The sequence below is a fragment of the Pantherophis guttatus genome, chromosome 1, assembly GCF_059756535.1.
Source record: "Pantherophis guttatus breed Tessera chromosome 1, ASM5975653v1, whole genome shotgun sequence".
NCBI classification, from domain to species: domain Eukaryota; kingdom Metazoa; phylum Chordata; class Lepidosauria; order Squamata; family Colubridae; genus Pantherophis; species Pantherophis guttatus.
Window position 1 is genome coordinate 74,680,136 of NC_142063.1, and position 24,036 is coordinate 74,704,171.

Sequence of the window (24,036 nt, forward strand, 5' to 3'; positions counted from 1 at the left end):
TTCGTCTCAACCTAAGGCATAGTTATCCTTTAGCATATCCATGGTTTGGCTACCTTGTTTGTTGATTGATGTTTTTCAGACTTTTCAGCCAGATGTCTAACCTGGGTTGCTTCCTGCTGGAACTGCTAGCTGTTGGCACTGCTGCAAACTTTGGCATGGTTGCTAGCTCTGCCTCTCTGCTCACATTTCATGGCTGCTTGAATTTATAAATCAACTCCTGCTTCCTCTGTGGATCCAGCTGCCCATTGTACACTCACTCACTCACTAAGCCAGCTTTGTCCGGAATATCTTTTTGGTTAGCTCAGGTTTCCACTTTGGTGTAATGGTTAAGGTATCAGGATAGAAACCAGAGAAATGGTGAGTTTGAGGCTGCCTTGGGCATGAAGCAAGCTGGCTGACCTTGGGGCAGTCACTTTTCTTACCTCTAGGAAGAAAGAACTGCCAAGTCACTTCTGAAAAGTGTTGCCAAGAAAAGTGCATGGGGACAATTGCCGGGAGTATATGTAATATGCTATTATACAAGTTTTTATAACTGAACTACGTATGCAATATTTTAATATGTCACTATTACATGTATTTGGAACTTATATACTTATACTGTGGGGCACAGATTTGTACTTAATCTGGGAACCGCCACACAAAACCTTTTGCAGGTGTTGGGCGTGGAAGGCCTGGCTGCGGTGGTCCTAAGGAAGTGGGTATGGGACACGTGGGGCAGCTCTACCCTCACCCTAGCTTGATTTTTATGCATGTGCCTCGCCCCACCTTGTACAACCAGACAGTGGGCGCGGCTTAGCTAGGGCTTATTTTTGGGTAGGGCTTATACAAGGCACAGGCATGAAAATCGGGCTAGGGCTTGTTTTCGGGGTATGTCGTATTTTTGGGAAAACACAGTATGTGTGTGTGTGTGCGTGCGTGCGTGTGTGTGTATAAACACACAAATATTGATAATAAAGCATCACATTCGTAATATTTCTTTTTTTGTTTCAGTTATATTTAGTTCCTGATTGTCATGTTCATTTATTAGTAACAAATTGTGTGGTTTTCAAAGTCAAAACGTAGCCCACAGTGATCCTGATATATGGGTTAATGGCCCCTATTTCTATTTGCTTTTGACAATACTGCTCTACACCACTTCCCCCATCAGAATCAATTTCCCTTCCTACATGTAAAAACAGTCCGGAGAAATATTTGCTGGCAACAGTTAGAGATTCACTTCACCCTCCTCTTGATGTTAGTATTTCCAAAGTCAAAGGGCAAGTTGGCCTGTGGTGAATCAGAACTGGAAAGTTACCCCTCTCATCTTGTTGAAAGGCAAGTGTCACCATGGTTACATGGCAAGAAGAAAGCAATCTCTTTTCTGCCAGGTTGGAATCTTGGTGCCAGTTGCCATAACCTTTGTTCTGAGACTCATTGCTTATAGAGTGGCAGGCAGACACAGATAATGGAGGCAGGTCACAGGGGCAGTTGTAGTAAACCACCCTAGTGTGTAAGCGATGCAACATGGACATCTGTATCTTTCTCCTGTAACATCTCTGATTCAGAATTGCCTTTCCAATGTCTCCTCCTATGATGGAAGTCCAGAAGATTCTTCACTGGCATAGGCAATTACAGATGAAAGACCATGGAATATTAATTTGCTGTGTACCTATGTAGAGACCAATAAACTTTGAGTTGAGCTTTACAAATGAGTGAGCAGAAGACAAAAAATTATTGAAAGCTACACTGAATCTACTCTTCTTGGCCAAATCTAACTGTTCAATTAAGAGGACCTAAACAGCCTGTCTCTCTTATAAAAAATCCAAGGCACAAGGAACAGTGGATGCTGAAATTCTGAGCAGCAAGATGCAGGGATGGTACCCACAGACTGCCTATAAGGGAGACATGCCTGTGGAGGAATATGTTAACTGCAGCAAGATTATTATATTTGTCTTGTTGCTTAGTTTCAGGATTATACTATAGAGGCATGGAAATGGAAGATCATATTCAGATTTAGCATTATGCATCTGGTAGTCTGTTTTGTAAGCCAGGAATATATCTGGTATAAAAACTGAATAAGGATAAAAATTTATACCATCTGATCTGATGTGAGGATTTCTGCTTTCTGTAAGTACTCTAAATACTTGTGAGGTGTGTGTACCACACTGGGTGGACTGCTCCCTCCAAAAAAAATTGTCACTGCTGGAAAGCTGCTTTTATAGTAAATAACCCCTTATTGAAAATATAATTTCTTTCAGCTGGAAGCAACCATTTGAAATAAAATGTATAAGGCATAAGGCAGGAGATCATTCCTTCTCTCTTTTGATGTTGGAGAAGAATGCTCTTAAGGAGAAAGCCAAGGCATCCATTTGCCCACAATGGCATAAGAGAGATTCAGATAACTGGGTGCTGACTGGGAAAAGAAAAGCATTTTCAAGCTTTGAAATGCTTCTTGGCTGTAGGTAGACTATCTGAATTTGACCTACCAAATTAGGGAAGAATTCTCCATAGAAATTGACGAAGTCTAGAAAATGCTGGTTATCTTTCATATTTCTAGGTGCCTGCCCTGAGAGTATGAATTGTACTTTTGCAGGATGCATTTGTATTTCTACTGAAAAGTCTTGTACTCTAATAGTCCAACTGGGGAAAATCAAACACATATCTGGCCACTAATCAAAGTGATTGTATATGAAAAGTAGTTCCAAAACATTTCTGCTGTTAGTCTCATGCAAAGATGGGTCTTCCGAGAAAAAATAAATAGTATATCACCCAAGTGCAGCACTACCTATTTTTTTCAAAATATTAGAAAATATTTGATTTATGAATCTAGAGAAGACCTTGACATAATTAATCAATAAAAAAAAACCCAATACTGTTTATTAAAATTTGCCGTTCCTGAAATCAATGGCTGTTAAATATTTGCGGCCTTCATTCATTTTGACCAAATTGAGAGTGCTCAAGTCCAACTCAGTGAAAATGCTTGTCTTTCAAAGACAAACCAGTACTTTCAATAAGAAATGATGTGTAATTAACCTTAATTATTACAGCATATGGTTTATACAGTAGTTATGCATGGTCCTCAAAGAATGATCTTTTTGGGGGATGAAAATTGGTGCAAACATGAGGATTGAGAAAGGTACATAAACTCTTCTTTCAGACTGTTGTCCAGAAACTCCTCCAACATGGCTAACTCTCAAAGACACATAGACTACAGGCAGTCCTTGACTTATGACCACAACTGAGCCCAAAATTTATGTTGATAAGCAAAACATTTCTTAAGTGAGTTTTGTGCCATTTTACAACCTTTCTTGTCATAGTTGTTAAATGAATCACTGTAGTTGTTAAGTTAGTAACACTGTTGTTAAGTGAATCTGGCTTCCCCATCGACTTTGCTTGTGAGAAGGTCACAAAAGATGATCATATGCCCCTGGGACATAAATATGAACCAGTTGTCAAGCAATTGAATTTTGATCATGTGACCGTGCGGATGCTGTTTGAAAAGCGGTCATAAGTAACTTTTTTCTGTGTCATTGTAACTTTGAACTATCACTAAATGAAGGGCTGTAGGTTGAAGACTACCTGTATTGTCTCTTATCTGAAATCCAAACTACTGGCTTCAAGTTTGATGGTTCAATCACATATCCAATGAGAAGGTAAGGTAGTTGCTTTCATTTTCCTCCAAAACATCAGCAAAGCCTGCAAACTTTGCTTTCAGGAAAGGGGATTCAGAGAGCTGTTCCAGTTAAGAAGAATAGGAATAGAAAGCCAGACAAAGACAAATGATGATGTTACACTTTTAAGATGGGACAGAAATAATTTTTTGTTCTTAGTGGACATCTAGGTTATGAATTGTAGCTGATCAATACTGTAAGCATAAAAGAGTGGAGAATTGTATTTCTGTTTCTCAAATTTTTCAGAGAATAACAAGGATAATAAAATGCACTTGCTTGTTGTTGCACATTTGAGTGGGCTCCTCTTGCAAACTTTTGGGAGAGGACTTTTTAAAGTTTTCTGAAGATGAGATTTTGGAGCAATTTGGGAACTTGCTTGCTATGCGGCCTACAGTTTCATAGGTGTGGCACTTTACAAATGACTCAGAGTTCTATCCTTCAGCAGGTAAGTCTGGGCTAGCTGTCAGGGGACTCCGCAGTAGAAAAAGACTGAGGTCTTCCCTTTTCAAAATATGGGTGGCAGATGATTAGATAGGCCAAAAGGATGATCAGGCAGCCAAAAGGAGAGAAATGAGCCATACAGTGGACTCCCTCCTCTCCTTACAACAGAAGCATCAGGGTTACTATTCTGATAGGAAATTTCCTTGGCTGGTTTATAGCAATAGCACTTAGACTTATATACCGCTTTACAGTGCTTTACAGTCCTCTGTTCTGACCTAGGCTCCCTTAACAAGCAGGAGGCAGGAATTGGTCCCGGCAAAACCTCTTTTATTTACACAACCGTGAATTACATTCATTCACAGTCAGCAAGGTTTGTCCAAACAATTCTGCAAAGGAATATTTCTCAACGCACCTTATCTCATTTGACAAGCTGCCACGTAACTTGTTTCGAACCGCAGTACAAGGCAAAACCCAGCAGAGAGTCTCTCAGAGTCACGGAATGAACAAATTGTTTCCTGCAAAAGCCCCACTCCCTGTTCGCTCCTCTTTTATTTCCTATGGGAGGGGCCAATCATCTCCAAGGTGTGGCTTTACTCCTGAGTCAACCCTGCTTTCTGAGTTGTTCTTGTCTTCTGGCAGCTCTGCGCATGCGGACACTGGGAATGGGCTCCAGCTGTTCCTCTGACTCGCTGCTATCTAACTCCCTCTCTGCCTCTGACGCAGAGCCCTAGTCTGAGCTTTCCCCAGCCCCCAGGACTGGCCCAAGTTCCTTTCCACCCTCCTCACTGTCTGACTCTGCTGCCTGTTTTGCTGGCTGCCGGCAGGCGACAACACCCTCTCTAAGCGGTTTACAGAGTCAGCATATTACCCACAACAATTTGGGTCTTCATTTTACCCACCTCAGGAGGATGGAAAGCTGAGTCAACCTTGAACCTTATAACCACTAAATTCAAATCAGAGGAAGAATGCTTGTTTTACTGCCTAGGAGAATAAAGGTTTGTAATGTGAAAGTAATGTGGAACACTCTGTTTTGAGCTAGATGATGGTCAGGGGATAGACTCAATCCAGTTTTAAGTAATCAGTACTAACAGGTAGTCAGATCCGGCAATGGTTATCCCACAGTATATCTTCTGCCTACCAATCAGCATCCCAAGCAAGAAAGATTTCTCTAGCACAGGTAATGTAGTCACATGCTATTGGTCACACCTGAGTGCTAACTTGATAGAACAATTTATTTTCTTTAACATGAGCTTCCCCTTGCTGGACTTTCTTGAGCTTTCCTGGAAGAAGACTGACAAGTAGTTCATTGCTTCTTTAGATTACAGGAAGCAATCTGTCCATGTCCAGGTTTTAAAAGTAAGATCAATATTAATTACAGCCTAATAGCCAGAAGATACAATTTACATTAAATATGTATATTACATACCGGTATATACAAAGACAAACATATTTAAAATCTATAAATATAGTAAAAAATAAATAAAAGCTAAGTATAAAATACAATAAAATAACATAAAAAATAAGAAAGATAATAGCAGCAATCAACAAAATTAACACAGTTGTTCAATCACAAGTAAACAAAGAGATGCATAAGATTGAGTAACCTATCAGAATCCTTGCCATACAAAAGAAGCAACAGAAAAGCTTTGAACTCTCTACCAGGGTATTTCTTTAAAATCAAATGGATATACAGTATGTACTATAAAGAGAGCAGCGCAGAAACATGTATGCTGATATAAAAGGTTATTTTTATAACATCCCAACAAGATTGTCGAGGCTAGTGTGTCCAACCTAACCGTAGTGAGGGCCTGGGAAAAAAATATAAACTATAATAGAAGAAAGACAGAGCAAAGGCATATTCTGACTTTAAAAACTTTAATAAAGAGTTGTAGAATTAGTTATTAGGTTTACATTTACTTTAAAAATCAATTCCATATATACTCAAGAAGATACCCAGCAACTTCAAATCCTAATTAGTTAAGTTGACTTAAAATGGTCTCTGAGAAAGAGTGAGGCCAGATCCATTTAGGGAAAAAATTAACTTTCAGCAGAAATTAGATAATTTTAATAAAATTAAAACTCTAGCATCCAACTTGTCTCTAAAAGTAAGGCAGCATTCTTGAAACATATTAGAACTGTAAGAATATCTCCAACAGATTTAAGACTAAACAGCTTCCAGGGCATCAAACTTTGTTGAAGTTGAGAAGTAACTAGAAAGACCTTATAGGGTGCAGGAATAAAACATGCTCCTTTTGAAAAATCTGAAGACAGCTGTCCAGATATGGTCAATGGTGAGGGGTGACATTAATTTACTGGCTTGAACTCTGAGGCAGTCACTTGCTCACTGAAGCAAGTCATACTGCAATGAATTCCTGGATTATGTCATTGAAGAAATCCACAGTGGCTGATTTCACATGGAACACCTAATTGTTTCTTGAAGTCCAAGTATCACTAGTGAGTGAGATCTGTATTGTGAATTTATATACTCCTTATAAAATCCAAGTTGCAATGCAATTTATTCATCATCCCTCCCGTGGCTGCCCCATTCTCACAACCTCACTGCCACACAAACATACATGCCCTGTGATGTTGTTGGTCTTCAGTTCCGGAATGTTTAACTTCAAGTGTATTAGAAAAGTAGACAGTAATTTTGGTTGGTTAGCTCTTGGAATATTTGACTATTACACTGTTCACCCTTGCAGAGCCTCTTGCACCCTTTTCTATGGATTTGGTAACTTTAGCATCTATTTAAAAATGTAAAAAAAAAATCTCTATTGTGATAGACCTGCTAAAAGTACAAGTGAATGTTATTAACAGAACTTAATTCTCTTATGCACTGTTGTAAAACATAGGTGTTTAAACAAGGCCAGATAAGAATGCTATTAGTAGACTCCTGTACTAGGCAAAGAGTTGGATTAAATGATCTCTCTTCTAATCTGATATTCTGTGATGTTGTTAGTGATGCAGAAACATGTTTGAAGTTTTTGATTTGATGATTTACTGCAGTTCTTCTGCTGCACTTCAAGTGTTAAAGAAAGTGAGTACATGACTCTAACTTAAAAAGAGCCTTGGTGGCGCAGCAGACTAAAGCACTGTTAAGTAACACCAGCTGCCTGCAATTACTGCAAGTTCAAATCTCACCAGGCTCAAGGTTGACTCAGCCTTCCATCCTTTTGAGGTAGGTAAAATGAGGACCCAGGTTGAAATTTGTGTATATGTGTGCTTTTCCCAAAATGGGATTCCTTCTTTTCAGATGGAAACTACAGTATAATCCTATTTTTGACGGGTAGCCTGTAAAGTACATCTTTAAATATTGGGGTGGGTGTTGAAAGAACTTAATGCTTCCCTCCCAACAACCACTGGATGGCAGCAAAAGATCAGACTTTCTGCCTTCTCTCCCTGCTGCCATCTGTGTTACACCAGATCTCAGCAACCTCAGCATTCTACTGTTTGTTACATCTAGCCACGATATTCTAGATTTGCTTCTGATTCCATAATGACAAAACTCAGGGCAGAAATTGGATACTGAAAATCAGCTGGAATGGAATGGAACAACTAAAATTACAGAGCAGTTTATTTCATTCATAAAGAACACCATACTTTCAGTTCCATGCATACCTCTATCCAGCAGAACAGGCTTTCTCATCCTGAACCAAGATCAACACAAACAGTGTTTATTATTTACTGACATTTAATATAACCTTCAAACCTTAGGACCTGGCACTATAAGTTGTTTGAAAGAGTAGCAAGCGATCACTGTAATAGTTCAATGCTTTTTTTCTGTTAAAATGACCACTCTTTGTTCTCCTACCATATTTACTTCTGACTGTCACTTTAAAATTTAGGCCATGCTTTCCTCTTCCAGTCCAAAGCTCAGACCATGTGGATAATTATTACTCTACAGACTGTCTATCTATTTTCTTGAGAAAGTCAATGTCTAGATGCTAATATTTTTTAGGCCACCAACTAGAATGCAGCTGCCACAAGCAATAGGATCTAGGGACTAGGATAGATAAAGGAGCAAGAAGTTAATGTTACATTTATAAATGTTGCTCAGTATGTCTCCCACCGCTTCTCCCTTCCCATATATGGATTATTTATCAAACCAGCCTCTTCCTCCTGGTCAAATCCTAGATAAATCCTCCAGCCAGAGCTTAAGAATTACAAGAGAATATTAAAAAGATAACTGGAGAGACACTTTAGTTGAAGCAACATATCATAGAATTTCTCAGAGAAAATCTCAATCAGTAAATCCCAATTTTTCTTCTTGCTGACTTGGCGTTCATATGTCGATTGATAAAAATACTAAGATATCTATGTCCTGACACAGATGGTATGTACACGTCTACATTTTCTCAATCTTAATAGAATGTTTGACCTGGATTGCCTTTCATTAAAGAACATAATTTTTCCCATTCTTCCCCTCACCCCTTTTCCTTTTCTTTCTCCATCTGTTCAGAAGAAAAATTAAAGACAAAGGACACTAAAATGTTCTGTGATATTTTTATATCCTTCTATACCAATTTTGTGGTCACAAAAGCACATCTGAGAACTTATTAACCAATTAATGGGAAAGAAATAATGCACCCTTTAAAATGTAAATAAAGCAAAGTTAGCAAACCCCTTAGAAATACTGTGAGTATGATCTCTCAGGAAACTGTAATTGCAGCTGTGATAAACCATCAGGTTAGTAATCATGGAACTTCATCTCTTGTGTAAATGGTCCAAAATATACTAGTTAGCCTTTCACTAACAGGCAACAAAACAGTCACAGTTCCAATAAGCCAACTATGTTGGGTTCCTATTTGTTTCTGATAAACTTTCAAAATAATCATGTTATTTGACAAAGATACTTGGGATATGATATTCTACTATGTGAGCCTCATTAAGTTATATTAAAGTATTTTTAGTTAGGATCAGAAAGAAGGCTGGTCAATTCTCCGTATAAACATTAGTTCTTGGCTTTCCTGCTTTGTTGAATACCTTGTTGAAGAACCCCCACTTCTCTGTAGCTACTAGCTGTTTTCAAATATTCTTTCAGCAGAGATCTTTCAGATTGAAAGGCTTGTTCCTTCTCACTTCTGCTCCCTACAGCCATGAATTGCCATCTTCCATCAGCCAAAAACCAATTATCAGCTATAAATTCTGACCTTATATATATTTTTTACTATAAACAAGGTCTTAATATTATAGGAAGAGAAACAGAGTTATGGCAATTCAATTCCCAGTACATTTAAGCAAAGCCAGATTTCTGACCAACCTGGTTACATTATAACCTAACTCAGGATTAATTAAGAATATACATATTACAAAAGAAATGTAAATAAGGAAATGCTTCTGTACAACATCCAAGAAAGAAAAGGAAGATGAGGAGGAGAAATAAATGATACAAGAAAATGTATTACTTTAATGTCTGAAAATAACTTCTAGTGGAAAGTATGTTTTTACAGATTTTACAAATTATGTATGGAATCTCATAATAAATTAGAATAAGAAATGTTTGCCAAGATTTCACTGAAAACCGTGTCTGACTAGCCAGGTGGTATGCATTCTACTAACTGCTCTTCTTGGCACCTCCCACTCAAGTTCTTTCTGCAATCTATTTACTGCTTACTATCATATAGTAATAGTCAAGCTTTTGTCTCCTAGAATTTTAGCATTGCAAATAATTTTTGATGATTTAGATTCAAATGTCAGCTAAAATGTTCCATACTGTTTCAGCTCTATGATGCCTTGTAAAATTTCAATTCATCATTATTGGACATGAAACATACTGGTTCAGATATCAACCTTAGCTCCCAATTTCATAACTGTGTGAAGTTAAAGCCAGAATGAAAGATTGCCTTACTTAAAGTTAACTCTGGAAATGTCTGGTGGTGCTTTTTATTCTGAAAGTTCTACTGCAATTTAAACAGGAGCTGATGAGTTATTTTTACATGTATGCATGTACCCATGTATGTATGTTCTTTTGTATAAATATGAATCATGCAAATATTTTTTAAAAGTTGCTTTAAGAAATGTGTTAACATCAGTAAATTGCCTCATTAAAGCATTAAAAGTAGCCATATACTTCAGAACGCTCACTCAGCTGTCTGAATAAGTATGGGCGTACAATACTACTTCAGGCTGTTAAGCTGTTCCATTGAAAGTGCTGTCTATGCATACAAAAGCACCCACAATTAAGGAACTTCATCAAAGCAGTAGCACAAGTTTTTCATAAAAAGTTACAGTTAAAGCACTTTGAGAAGAGCGTTTTAGTTTGGAAAGCTTAATAGGCTTAATATATGTGTTCATCAATTAGAAATCTGTTATTCACCCTTGAAAATAAATACTCACAAGGAAGGATCCTGGATGAGGTCTTTAAGGTTTATCCCACTGCGGTCTTCTGCAAGGTTCCTGAAGCAACTGTCACTCACTAAAAAGAAAATAATTAAGAGCAATATAAGAAATCAAAAGAAATAAGTTTCATGGCAAAATGTTAACAAAGTGCCCAGGGTTCAAATACTACAATATATTTTTATTTTAAGGTTTCAATAAATTTGCAGATAAGATTATTTAAACCCCCGCCCCCAATGTCATGTCAAAAAACTGAGTAGTAAGTAAAATAATTAGTTATCAATAGTTAAATGCTCCAAGTTTAACCCTTCAACCCAACCCCAAAAAGCCTACCCTACATTGTTTAATTCTGAACCCAGTCACACAGCTTCCTCAGCCATTAATTATAAGACTATAAGTATGACAGTGATGTATCTGTTTTCTTTTTTTAAAGCAACCTGCAAAACAGACTTTAATGGTAAAATATATTCTGGGAAAATGTTATAAAATAGTACTTAGTGGAAATGACATTTATGCATTGTATTAATTTGTCCTTGTATTAATTTGTCACTGAATTATTAATAAGCCAATGACACTTAATTATTTTCAAATAAGTGAAACAAATTACAATGTTATACAGTCTGAATTTAACTCTTTGCAAAGACTAAATGCTAATCCATTGCAGTATGCTAATTGATTATGCTGCTTTGTTAAACTTTATTGGATGCTCCATCTGAAAAGATACCCATAGTTTCCAGGCATAATGACTAACAGAATATTTAGAGTCTGCAGAAGACAAAAAAGGTGAACAAATGTACTAACTGCATGAAAGATAAGATTACATTTCAAAATGTTCCAAATTAATTCCTGAAAATCAAGTAAATTATGTGGTGGCTAACATAACTGAAAATTTCTTAGTAATTCTAGCCAATTGCAGAAATCTATTAGAGCTAAAATAGGAGGTGTTCTATTCAGAGTTTACATAAGCTGAAATAAGTATTTTATCCAGATTCCATTATAAAAAGATGCTGCCAACATTCGCAGAAATCATTATTTAGGCTTAGTTTCTATATTCCAAATTACACATGAAAGCAACTTATATAACTGAACACTCTGTATTAAAATGAAACATAAGATATACAACAGAGAGAAATTCACACTAAAATCTTCAAGCAGCAGAAAGCATCCAGATATTTTTATCCATTATATAGTTTGTACATTTACAGGATATTTTTCAATTTATGACAACAATTGAGCTCAAAATTTATATTGCTAAGCAAGACAGTTGTTAAGTAAATTTTGTCCCGTTTTACAACCTTTCTTTCCACAGAATTGCTGTTGTTAAGTAAATCATTGCAGTTGTTAAGTTAGTAACATGGTTGTTAAATGAATCTGGCTTCTGACTTTGCTTGTCAGAAGGTTGCAAAAGGTGATCACATGACCCTAGGACATGCAACCATCATAAATACAGAGTGGAGGCGGCAGAGAGCAGGAGCAAAGCCAATCCAAAGAGAGAAAAAGGGAACAACGCTGATACACACAGAGAGAGCAAGAGCGTAGTCATTCCAGAAAGAGAAAAAGGGGGCAACACTGATCCAGAGAGAGGGAGAGAGTGAAACTAACCCAGAGAGAGAGACAGTCGTGCAAGATACCAAGCCAGTGACCAGAGGGGGTGCCAGATACACCAGAAGGCTGAACTGAGACAGATGAATAGAGGTGATTCTATTGGGTGAATGATTAGAACAAGAGATCCTGAGACTCTAGATCAACGACTATGACCTGAAAGACCCCAAGCTATCGGGGAGAAAGGGGACGCGAGAGCTGGACTTTTGCGGCCCCTTCGGAGGTGGTGCTACATCTTGGTACTTGACTGCGTTCAAACTCCTCTTACTTCAAATCCATCTGGGCCTTTAGACTGTTTGAAACTTTCCAGAATCTAAGTTCTAATTGCCCTTTTGCTGTTTATTTTTTTAAAAATGCCGTTAAACTTGTATTTAAAACGTATTTTGCTAAGTTACTAGGAATCTTTGGATCAACAGCTAAAAAGCAATTAGTTCCCCAAACAACAACCTTATGAAGCAGTATTGATCAAATTAACGAACAGTTTATAAGCAAAAAGTGAACACTTCAATCCAAAACTATAAATTCACATTATTATTTTCCATGTTAAGAGAATAACCATATATGCTATATTGCTTGCTAGATACCTAGATACGATGATAAATTCCAAATTTTTAGTACATTCTTCCAAATTAATTTCATATTTTAAATCGTATTATTTCATAAAATATATACATGAAACATGAAAGCATGCAATATTGTGAGTAGATAACTGGGTACCACTTTGGGGGGTAAAACCCTGCTGCAATTGTGTGTGTAGAAAGCCGACACCAGCACTGAACCTGGCTGGACAGGAGGCAAGGTGAGACTGGTGGAGGAGCCCGAAGAGCCAGTAACCCAAGTGCTATTAGTTAATTGGTGTAAAGCTAGTTCCCCCCCTCACCAGTGCACCAAGGATAGATGTGCAAGCGCCTAACAGAATGAACTAGCAATCTAGGCTTCCAGGACTGCATTGTGTCTAGCATGTATAGATTTATGTATGCCATACAGCATATACTATATGCCGTATGCTAAATAAATAAGTATCTGTGATCTTCTATAGGCAAAAAAAACGCTTTTCCTAATTCTGGGAAAATTTGACAGAACTTTGACAAGAGTTGCTGTTCTGTAACTGTAACAAAGGGGTTTGTATAAAAGACATATAATTAGCATTTAGCTCTTTTATTGTAAGAGGTGCTGAAAGTCTTAAACTGTTATTAATAGCCACTTGCAAAATCAGGCTCTAGATGCCATAATACCACTAAATTAGATTCTATGAGCTATCTAAAGATAAAATAACTCATTACTAAAAATATCTTTGTTGGTGGAAATATAATGAAGTCTCTAGCACAAGACAAAATGAAAGCATTCAACTCTAGGACTACACTGTATTCTAATCATGCAACATATATGTCATACCCAGTTTGGTGTAGTGGTTAAGGTGTTGGCCTAGAAACCAGGAGAATGTGAGTTCCAGTCCACCTTAGGCACGAAAGCTAGCTGGGCGACTTTGGGCCATTATTCTCTCTCAGCCCATCCCACGTAACAGAGTTGTTGTTGTGGGAAAAATAGGAGGAAGAAGAAGTATTAGGTATATTTGCATCTTTAAATACTTATAAAGTAATAAAGGTAGGATAAAAATGAAACAAACAAACAAATAAATATCCCAAGACAAAAGTGGTCCCAATGGTGATAAGAGCTCTTGGGGCTGTGAAACCTAAGCTGGGAGAGTAGTTCCAAGTAGATCCCAGGAACAACATCAACGTTCTCTGTCTAAAAAAGGCAGTGCTTGGAACAGCTAAGACTCCCAGGCCTCTGGCAGAGGACGGAGATTGAGGAAGAAACACACACACACACACACACACACAAAATTTTTATTTTTAAAAAATCGTAAGTAAAAGACAAAGCTAAAGAAAAAATAAGAAAGGGAAGAAAAGGGGAAGGAAGAGAGAAAGTGTAAAACGAGAAAGGGAAGGGAAGGGGAAGAGGAAGAGGAAGAGGAAAGAAGGGAAGGGGAAGAATATGTGCAGCTTCTGATCTTGTTTTCAGCAGGAATAACAAAATGTATATATTCCTCTTCCCTCTTTAGTTTTACAGAAATCCCTTTAGTCCCCTTTTTAATCCTTTTTGAGTCATTAAATCCATGTATCTTTTTTATATTTCCAGCAAAAAGCCCATAAAAGTACTTTTTAAAAAGTAATTGTTTTGTTTCTGATCAGACAATGAGTTTTGTCACATCTGCCCATTCTGACATCTTTACAATTGTGTTCCTCCATCACTACACTTACTGTATAATAGTCTCCCAGCTGTTACCTTATACAAAATTAGTCTTCCATGTGTCTTTTCTAACTGGCTAGCTAAAAGTCCCAATAACAAAAAGTTCTGTTTTTTCCTCAAAATTGGTTTTTAAATTCTTTGGATCATTGTATGGATGTGTATCCAGAATTTTATGGCATTTTCACAAGTGCACTTTGCATGTTTCTGTCTTTTTTCACATTTCAAAAATTGGTTTGAAGTATATTTATATTCTATATCCTTGATCATTTCTATGGTGTCATATCCCAACAGTTTATAGTTTTATTAAAGTTCTCTCTTACATTTTAATGCACTATGAATTTTATCTTAAATATTAAATATCTCTCTTAATTGTGCATATAAAGCATATGAAAACGAACAAAAACTCTCATATCTCTGCAGTCTAGAATATCTATGAAGGAAGATGTGTATGTACTGATCCATCACTGCATCATGACCTCCTCCCTCTCACCCTCTCCCTCCCTCCCCTCCCTCCCTCCCTCCCTCCCTCCCTCCCTCCCTCCCTCCCTCTCTCTCTCACACACACACTCAAATTACAAGAGGGAAAAATGTCACCTTTGAGGAAATTCTTTTAACGTTATTGCCCAGAATTTAGAATTTTCTGCTGTAGGCATTTTCATAACCATTTAAGGGGCAATTGAAATTAAATGCTCATGTTTTCACTCAAGGCCTGTTATAATGTATTGTAGACTCCTGGTAAGAAACTGATTTAGTTCATACTTACCTGCAACATATAGACTGACAGTATCTGCCATTAGAACTGGGTTCTTTTTTTCAAGTAAGAAACATCATAAAAAGTAAATTTTCTGGGTACAATCCAGACCACAAGCCTATAAACAAGTAACTAGGTAAAAATTATCTATAGACTTGCTTTTTTACTACTTTCATTTATAAATGCAGCGTTTTATATAATTTGAAATATAATTGTCAAGGTTTCATAATCTGGCAGCCATTTTTAACTGCAGGCAAACCTATAAACATAATATGAAGGTTGAGTCTTATTTACTTAAATGTTCTCTAAATCTTCAATTAGACCTTCTCCCACCCCCCGCCCCTTTAAGATACTTAATTTTACTGAGATTTTTGTTGTTTTCTTGGTAAAGAAGATCGGATAGATTTAGTCCAATAAAATGTATATTTCCTAAATTTGGTTGCTGGTCAAGAATGTGATCCCTTTAAACAAGTACATAGAAAAAAAGTATATTTTTAGCAAGGCTGTGGAAATCTTTAAAAAATGTATTTCAGGATGCACTGCAACACTAACAATTATTTTTGAATCATTTCATTTATATAACAAATTTGTATAGTGTCTGACTCTCAATAATTTTGTGAGCCCCACAATTTAAACAAGGAAAATACAACAATAACCATTAAAATTAAATTAAATTAAATTAAAACAAAATATGGGGAGAGAGACAAAACTGAATAAGGACAAAGTAAAGGCCTTCACTCTCCTTCATCAATAACCTAATTCCCTAAGATCCTTCTAAACAACAGAAAGATAGAGGTCATCTAGACCTCAAGGGGAACCTCATTGCAGAAGCCAGTTGCTGCCACAAAAAAGGCATAGTTTTGTGCTCCTGACACTGTATATTATTTAATCAAAGGGATCTGGAGTGCATCAATCCTGTAAGATCAAATCAACTGGGGCAGATAATATGGGAGATAGACAGTTCTCAAATAACCACACCATATACCAGGGGTGAATTCCAGCAGGTTCTGACAGGTTCTGGAGAACCGGTAGCAGAAATTTTGAGCAGTTTGGAGAACCGGCAAATACCACCTCTGGCTGGCCCCAGAGTAGGGTGGGAATGGAGATTTTGCAATATTCTTCCCCCAGGAGTGGGTAGGGAATGGGGATTTTGTAATATCCTTCCCCTGCCATGCCCACCAAGCCATGCCCACAGAACCAGTAGTAAAAAATTTGGATTTCATCTCTGCCGTATACCATGTAAGGCTTTAAAGGTAACAGTCAGCACCTTGAATCACACCTGGAAGCAAATGGGCAACTGGTACAGCTCACAAAGTACGGCTTACATGGGCATATTAAGATATCCCCATAACTGCTTGAGCAGCTGCATTCTGAACCAGTTGCAGCTTCAGTATAGTCTTCATGGGAAGCCTCATGTAAAGTAAAACAAATAGGAGGTGACTAAGGCATGGCCAACTGTAAGCAGTGCTTCCCGGTCCAGGAATGGACCCAATTAGCGTACAAGGTGGTTTTGTACAAAGGTCCCCCTAGCCATGGCTGTCACCTATTCTTCCATGTGAGTCAAAGAGGAACCACATTGTACACCAGATCTGTGAGGGGGAATATTATCTCATCCAGTCAAAAATTTCAACTCTCCTGATTTTGGGGGGCGGGGGGAGAGAAACGAGACACTGACCATTCTTTCTTGCTAGGGTTGACTTGCAGCCAATTCCTCCCCTCCAGGCCCTTTTAGCCTCCAGGCACTGAGGCAGCACACAAACCGAATCATTTGCCTGCCATTAATACTGATATCTGACTGGTATCCGCCAGGGAGAATAGAAGAGAATCACTGCAAACAGTGCCCCCTACTCCCAATCTCCAGATTTAGACCAGTAAAATATCACAGTTGATGGTACAGCAAGCTGCTGTAACATATTTCCTCGTTTTTACTGGACATTCTATAGTATGTTTCAATGTAGATACCCCAAATCATTAACAACCGTTTTAAAAATCAAAATCTCCCACATTTTGGCAATTTTATGCAATGCTTTTTTAGAAGCCAAGGTTTTTGTGCGAAAGTGAGCTTCAGTGTCCAGAGCCAGAACATTTTGCTGATTCTGAATTACTAATGTGCCTGAACTCTCTACAAATGAGCAAAGTTACATTATAACCTCTCTCCAAGGTTATATCAATATGCACACAAGCCTTACTAAGAGTATTGATCAACACGGTGTTTCTTCACAATACCTCTTTGCTGGAAGAGTCTAGTTTTGGCTGCAGAACTCTTTTACTGCCAATACTGTTTGCCATGTTCTTCTGTGAACTTATATTTTCCTCCTATACAAATTTCCTCTTTTTAATATCCCTTCTTAACAGCGGCAAAACCTTTTTATTCCCTGACACACACACACACACACATACACACACACACACACACCTTCTTCGAGACATATCACCTTTTCTTCCAATAGATGTAACAGCTTGCATTTGCTGCAAATGTAATTTAGGTCCCTTCAAGCAGAAAAAAAATGGCATATAAACTGTAGATTACCACGATAGCTTCTTTATGGTGCTAAAATCTCAGGATAAAGCTAATCACCATTTTGAAACTTCCATCAACTTTGCTTCTGAAGCGTTTACGCAAAACTCTTTGTTGGTTTAGTTCAGCCCAGTCATTCATTCCAAATAAAATAAAAATATTCTCAAGAGCTGACCTGCTATGGCTATTGATATGTTAACTATGTATCCACTGAAAGATCTCAGGCAAAATGGGAATACAAAGAACCCTCTAAATAACAGAAAATCACGTAATTTAGCAGTCAAAATATATGCAGTGCTTCCATACCCTGAGATCAATGGCTTTTTTTAGTAGTATATGGAAATTGAATTATAGGCAGAATCAAAAACCTCAAACCCATAAAAATTCATACACATACATACACACATTTATAATAAGGTAAAGGCTTAGTATACCAGTACTATACACCATGCAAACTGCTCCCCCTCAATTGCAAGATACTAACATTCAAGAATCATACAAGTGTGGTGCATCATATCTTAGCTAATGTAATTTGTTAGTTTGCTGTGTTTGAAAAAATATAGATAAGCAAGGGGGGGTTATTCATGTTCTTCCACAAATAACTTTTTAAGTCCATCTCAGGATACTTCTATTGCATTCGCAATCACATAGTTTATGCATATACACATAGTGAATGAAGAATAATACAGGGTCATTTCTAGAGAGTGACAAAATTAAACTTCCTAAATAAAGAAGAACAAATCTAACTAGTTAATAATTTCAGTTTTCAATGCAGTGGAAGCATGATGAAGCAAGTCACTAATATTAGTAAAGAAACACAGCAAAGATATATTTAATGTACAGGAAGACCTCACTTATTGATTGCCTCATGCAGTGACCATTCAAAGTTTTGGCGATGCTGAAAAAATAACTTTTGAGAAGAGAGTGCTCATTTATGACCTTTGTAGCATCTCTCTCCCTCCCTCTCCCCCTCTCCCTCCCTCCCTCTCTTTATTTTATTTATTTATATTTCATGTTTTTGGCATGCCTTCTCACTGAAGGAGTTAGTACATGTTGTTCTGTGCTTTTTCTTTCTTCCCCCCATAGAGTCAAAAGATGCCTAAACAAGGGATTTCTTTAAGCAATCTCTCTTGTGCCAGACCCATTCTGCCACCCCAATAAAGAACAGACAGATTGGAGAGGAAGGTATTATAAGAGAGTAAGCAGGCACACAATGGCCAATACACATTAAAAGGAATGCAGTAGCACCAGCAGTTTGCCTCTCTAATGAATACAAACAGAAACATTCATTATCTTATTGCTATTCACTCAAGTGAATATTCCAAAGAGCAGAAGCAGATTCTGGGAAATCAACAGAACAGTAAACAGATAAGAAACACATATCACAATCTGGGAGTTTGGGAGGGAGCAGGTGCAGGAGAGACCCTGAAAAACATTTTCTGTTAAGAAACTTTTGTGCTGATCTTCAAAATATGTCTGATGATTCACCTCTTGCTTGAAGACAACTTAAACATCTGCTGGAAGTCCAAGTTTTTAACTTCGTTGGAGGAAAATATAAAAGAGCAACACACTAGAAAAGATAAAATATTCCTGGTCAAAAGAGATGAAGTTCCTCAGAAGAACCACAGAAAGAGAGGGGAAAAAACACTAGAAAACACAAAGAAATGGAAGAATGTGACCCAGAGACACCATAGGTCAGTAGGTATTTATCACCAATTGAGCTGTCAAGCCTAAATGATCAGACCCACACACATAGAATTTAAACTAGCTACTTTATTGTTCGACACCTTCACAAGAATCTTCCCAGACTGGCAGATTCCTCTAGGAAAGATTAGATAAGAGTGAAGACATTTGGAGAGGGAAGGGTCAGACCTCGCCCTCTTGTGTTTACATAAAGAGTCCATGCTAATAGAACGTTATCCGGGAAGAGTTTGACTCTGTGACCCCTGATGACGTGGACAGGATTCTGGGGAGACTTAGTGCGACCACATGTTTACTGGATCTGTATCCCTCCTGGTTAGTACTGGCTTCCCGGGAGGTTACCCGAGGCTGGCTCCAGGGAATTATTAACGCTTCGTTGAGTGAGGGTTACTTCCCCACGGCCTTGAAAGAGGCGGTGGTGAGGCCTCTCCTCAAGAAGCCTTCCCTGGACCCGGCAGTATTAGCCAACTATCGTCCTGTCTCCAACCTTCGCTTTGTGGCGAAGGTTGTCGAGAGTGTGGTCGCACGACAGTTTCCACAGTACCGGGAGGAAACGTCTTATCTAGAGCCGTTCCAGTTGGGTTTCAGGCCTGGGCATAGCACGGAAACGGCATTGGTCGCATTAGTAGATGATCTCTGGAGGGCTCGGGACAGGGGTTGCTCCTCTGTTCTGGCCCTGTTAGATCTCTCAGCGCCTTTTGATACCATCGACCATGGTATCATGCTGCACCGGTTGGAAGAGTTGGGGATGGGGGGCACCGTGTTACGGTGGTTCTCCTCCTTTCTCTCAGACCGGTCGCAGTTCGTGTTGGCAGGGGGGCAGAGGTCGACCTCGAGGCCTCTTATATGTGGAGTGCCTCAGGGGTCGGTCCTCTCGCCCCTTCTGTTCAACATTTATGTGAAGCCGCTGGGCGAGATCATCGTGGCTTTGGGGTGAAGTACCATCAGTACGCCGATGACACCCAGCTGTACATCTCCACCCAGGCCACCCCAACGATGCCCATGAAGTGATGTCCCAATGCCTGGAGGCTGTGCAGATCTGGATGGGGAGGAACAGGCTCAGGCTCAACCCTTCCAAGACTGAGTGGCTGTGGTTCCCGCCATCCCGATATAGTCAGTTGACTCCATCACTGACTATCGGGGGCGAGTCTTTGGCCCCCGCGGAGAGGGCGCGCAATCTGGGAGTCCTCCTGGATACGCAGCTGTCCTTGGAGGAACATCTGATGGGTGTAGCCAGGGGGACCTTCTGTCAGGTTCGCCTGATTCGCCAGTTGCGGCCCTTTCTTGGTTGGGATTCCCTGTGCACAGTCACTCATGCCCTCGTCACCTCTCGCCTGGACTACTGCAACGCTCTCTACATGGGGCTCCCCTTGAAGAGCACCCGGAGGTTCCAACTGATCCAGAATGCGGCCGCGCGGGTAGTCACGGGAGCCGCATGGCGCTCCCATATAACACCTCTCCTGCGTGAGCTGCACTGGCTCCCAGTGGTCTTCCGGGTGCGCTTCGAGGTGTTGGTTATCACCTTTAAAGTGCTCCATGGCATAGGACCTAGTTATCTTTGAGACCGCCTGCTGCTACCGACGGCCTCCCATCGACCTGTGCGCTCCCACAGAGAGGGCCTCCTCGGGGTGCCATCAGCCAAACAATGTAGACTGGTGACCCCCAGGGGGAGGGCCTTCTCTGTGGGGGCACCTACCCTCTGGAATCAGCTGCCCCCAGAGATAAGGAGAATCCAAGACCTCGGTGCCTTCCGCCGTGCCCTTAAAACCTTCTTTTTCCAGCAAGCCGGTCTGGCCTAACACTTTTTAAAATGTTTTTAATTGTTTGTTATTGTTTTTAATCATGGGGCCAAATTTATATATATCTTTTTAATTGTATTTTAATGTTTGTAGTTTATGCTTTTACTTGGCTGTTCACCGCCCTGAGTCCTCAGGGAGAAGGGCGGTATACAAATTTAAAAATAAATAAATATATAAAATAAGTAATTCATTTGAGCTCTCCAACTGGGACATTTGCTGTCCAACATCAGCTCACCAAATGGTATCAGCCACCTGAGCAAACCTTACTAAATCTTGTTCCATGGAATAGGACAGAAGGCACTGCCCCCACCCAAATGGGTTAAAGAAACACCTGAACCATTTTGTGGGAGAAGACGATGTTTCAGTAGTGGGAAAGTTCTTGTTTAGAGGCTCAAGTGTGCTGACCTGATATGAGATAGCAGGAGTTGTTTTGTCTTCCAGGTCTCTGTATCCAGATTACAACAGACAAGTTGCCAAAACTCTTCAAACTCATCAATAATTATCCCTTCCTACTACTTGATGACACAATCAAGGAAAAAAGCTATGTACTCATAACTCATAAAAAAGTTATGTACTCATAACTCCTCTCCCCCAGAAAATAAGTTTAGAGCCTAAAATCAAGGCTACTCAGAGAGAGGTTAGTCAGCTGGTGGAATTATCAAAGGCTGTGAAGATTAAGTATAAGACTCTGCTACTGAAAAAAATACAAGGGCCTGACTTCATCTGAAGCCCTACAAACTCCTATACGAAGGCTCATAGCACTAGCTATCAGGCTAAGAAGATACACTAGAGAAGCAGAGGCCAAAAGGATAAATGCTGTGTTCTCCAAAAAACCATTCCAGATGTACTCCCAACTGTAGTGCAACAGCACAGAAATAGCACAATAACCAACAGCAGAAATCGAACAATACTGGAAGAAAATATAAGAGAAAGAGAATGCAATATGGTGGTGGCTGCTGTGGCGAGACGGAAGCGGTCCGCTTGCAGATCGCCGAAGGCGAGACTAGCAAAAAAATTCTTCTCTCGCCTCTCAGCTGATGATCGCTGAGGCGGCGGCGGCGTTTTCAGCCAAAACTGAAGTGGCCCGCTCGCACAGCGCAGAAGGAAGAGCTGAAAGGCAATAACGATCTCCCGCCTCCAAGCTGATGAGTGCTGAGGCGGTGGCGGCAGCGGAGATGCGGCAGCAGCGTTTTCAGCCGAAACTGAAATGGCCAGCTCGCTCAGCCCAAATTAAAGAAACTGATCTCTAATCAGTCAGGAGTGAGAGACTCAGAAAGATGTCTGGTCAGAACCACTGAGTCGAATAAACTGGAAGCAATGGAGGCCTGAGGAGGTGTGGCCAAAGCAATTCGACTCAGTGACTGGCCAGACCAACTGGATCATCCCACTCCTGACCCACTCTGCAGCCTTCTGGGAGAAACTGGATACCTGGCTCGGACATCATCCGCTCCTACTGATTAAGAAAAATAATAGCAGTGCCTAGCAGCCCAGATGAGCCAGCTGCTGGAAGCAGATTCCCATCCAAATGGCTAATTCAAGGAAGGACAGTGCTGACCATGAAAGACCCCACAAGGAAACAGCATTGCCCAACTATCAGCCAAAACCTGTTTCCCTGTAACGTGGAAAGTCCTATCAGGCATCATAGTCATCAAACTACAGGATCATATGGGTCAGTCCACGAGATCAGCTTGGAAGGGCGTTGGGAACAATCATATGTAAATCACAACACACATATTCATTTCATATTTGAAATATTTTTGGCCCTCTCTTAGGCTGTTTATAAAATGCAAATCTTGCAATACTTTCACTATTCATGACTAAATTACAGCATAATTTAAGTAAAACACATTGTAATTTTACAGCGATTTCAGCTTCATGACAGCCCATATGGCCTGAGACGTTCTTACCATACTATCAAAAAAACCTAGAACTTCTTTAATTTATTTCTTTAGCAAACATAATACAATCAGTTTAATTACAAAATTACAAACCTTAAGAACATGAAACTATACACCAACATGTTTCCTTTGTCTGTGTCACATGGAACTGTCCCACTACTTACAAAATACATGTTTTAGGTGAATCTGTTGATTCAATAATAAAATAATAAACGTGAGAGATCCATTAGATTTAATATAGTTGATGTATTATGATTCCAACATGAATTATGGTTGTCTTGTTTTGCTCTAATATTCACAATAGTGTTAATATGATTTCAGGGAAAGTACAGGTAGTCCTCGATTTACAACACTTAGTGACCCTTCAATGTTACAACGACACAGAAAAAAATGACTTGTGACTGTTTTTCACACTTATGACTGTTGCAGCATCTCCATGGTCACGTGACCAAAGTTTGAATGCTTGACAACTGACTCATATTTATGACAGTTGCAGTGTCCTGGGGTCGTGTGATCACCTCTTCCAACCTTCTGACAAGCCAAGTCAATGGAGAAGTCAGATTCACTTAACAACTGTGTTACTAATTTAAGAACTGTAGTGATTCATTTAACAACCGTGGCAAACAAGGTAGTAAAATGGAACAAAATTCACTTAACACTTAACAAATGTCTCACTTAGCAACAGACATTTTGGGCTCAATTATGGTTGTAAGTCGAGGACTATCTGTAATACAATTTATCAACGTCAATGTGATGTTAAACTATATATAAGGAATGAAGAGCTTTGAAATTCTGTAACAAATAAAATAATACTTTGTGGTTGGAAAGAAATAATTAGTTCTATCATAATATTTTGGATGGAGGAAATGTGTTCACTCCCACTCTTTTATCAATAGACTTTTATCATTATAATTGAAAGATTGGTCAATATTATTCTATGTGGACTGGGTTTAATTTGCGGTTAAAAACTTTTACATATCAATCCTTTTTTTGGGGAGTGAGGGAGTATTGGGATTTATTATAGTTATGTGGAGTTTCCTCCCCTCTTTTAAAAACCTTTATTTTGGATTATGGTTATTGTCTTTTT

The 24,036-nt window shown here is 39.0% G+C and overlaps 1 protein-coding gene across 17 annotated transcripts in view; it reads right to left on the bottom strand.

The window, feature by feature from the left end:
- Positions 1 to 24,036, bottom strand: part of GPHN (gephyrin) — a 243,729-nt gene that overhangs the window by 203,334 nt on the left and 16,359 nt on the right. For all 17 annotated transcript variants that reach the window (XM_034417588.3, XM_034417586.3, XM_034417584.3 and 14 more), the window contains exon 2: positions 10,428 to 10,506. In XM_034417588.3, coding sequence (XP_034273479.1) covers positions 10,428 to 10,506 — 79 coding nt within the window. The remainder of the gene's footprint in view (positions 1 to 10,427; positions 10,507 to 24,036) is intronic.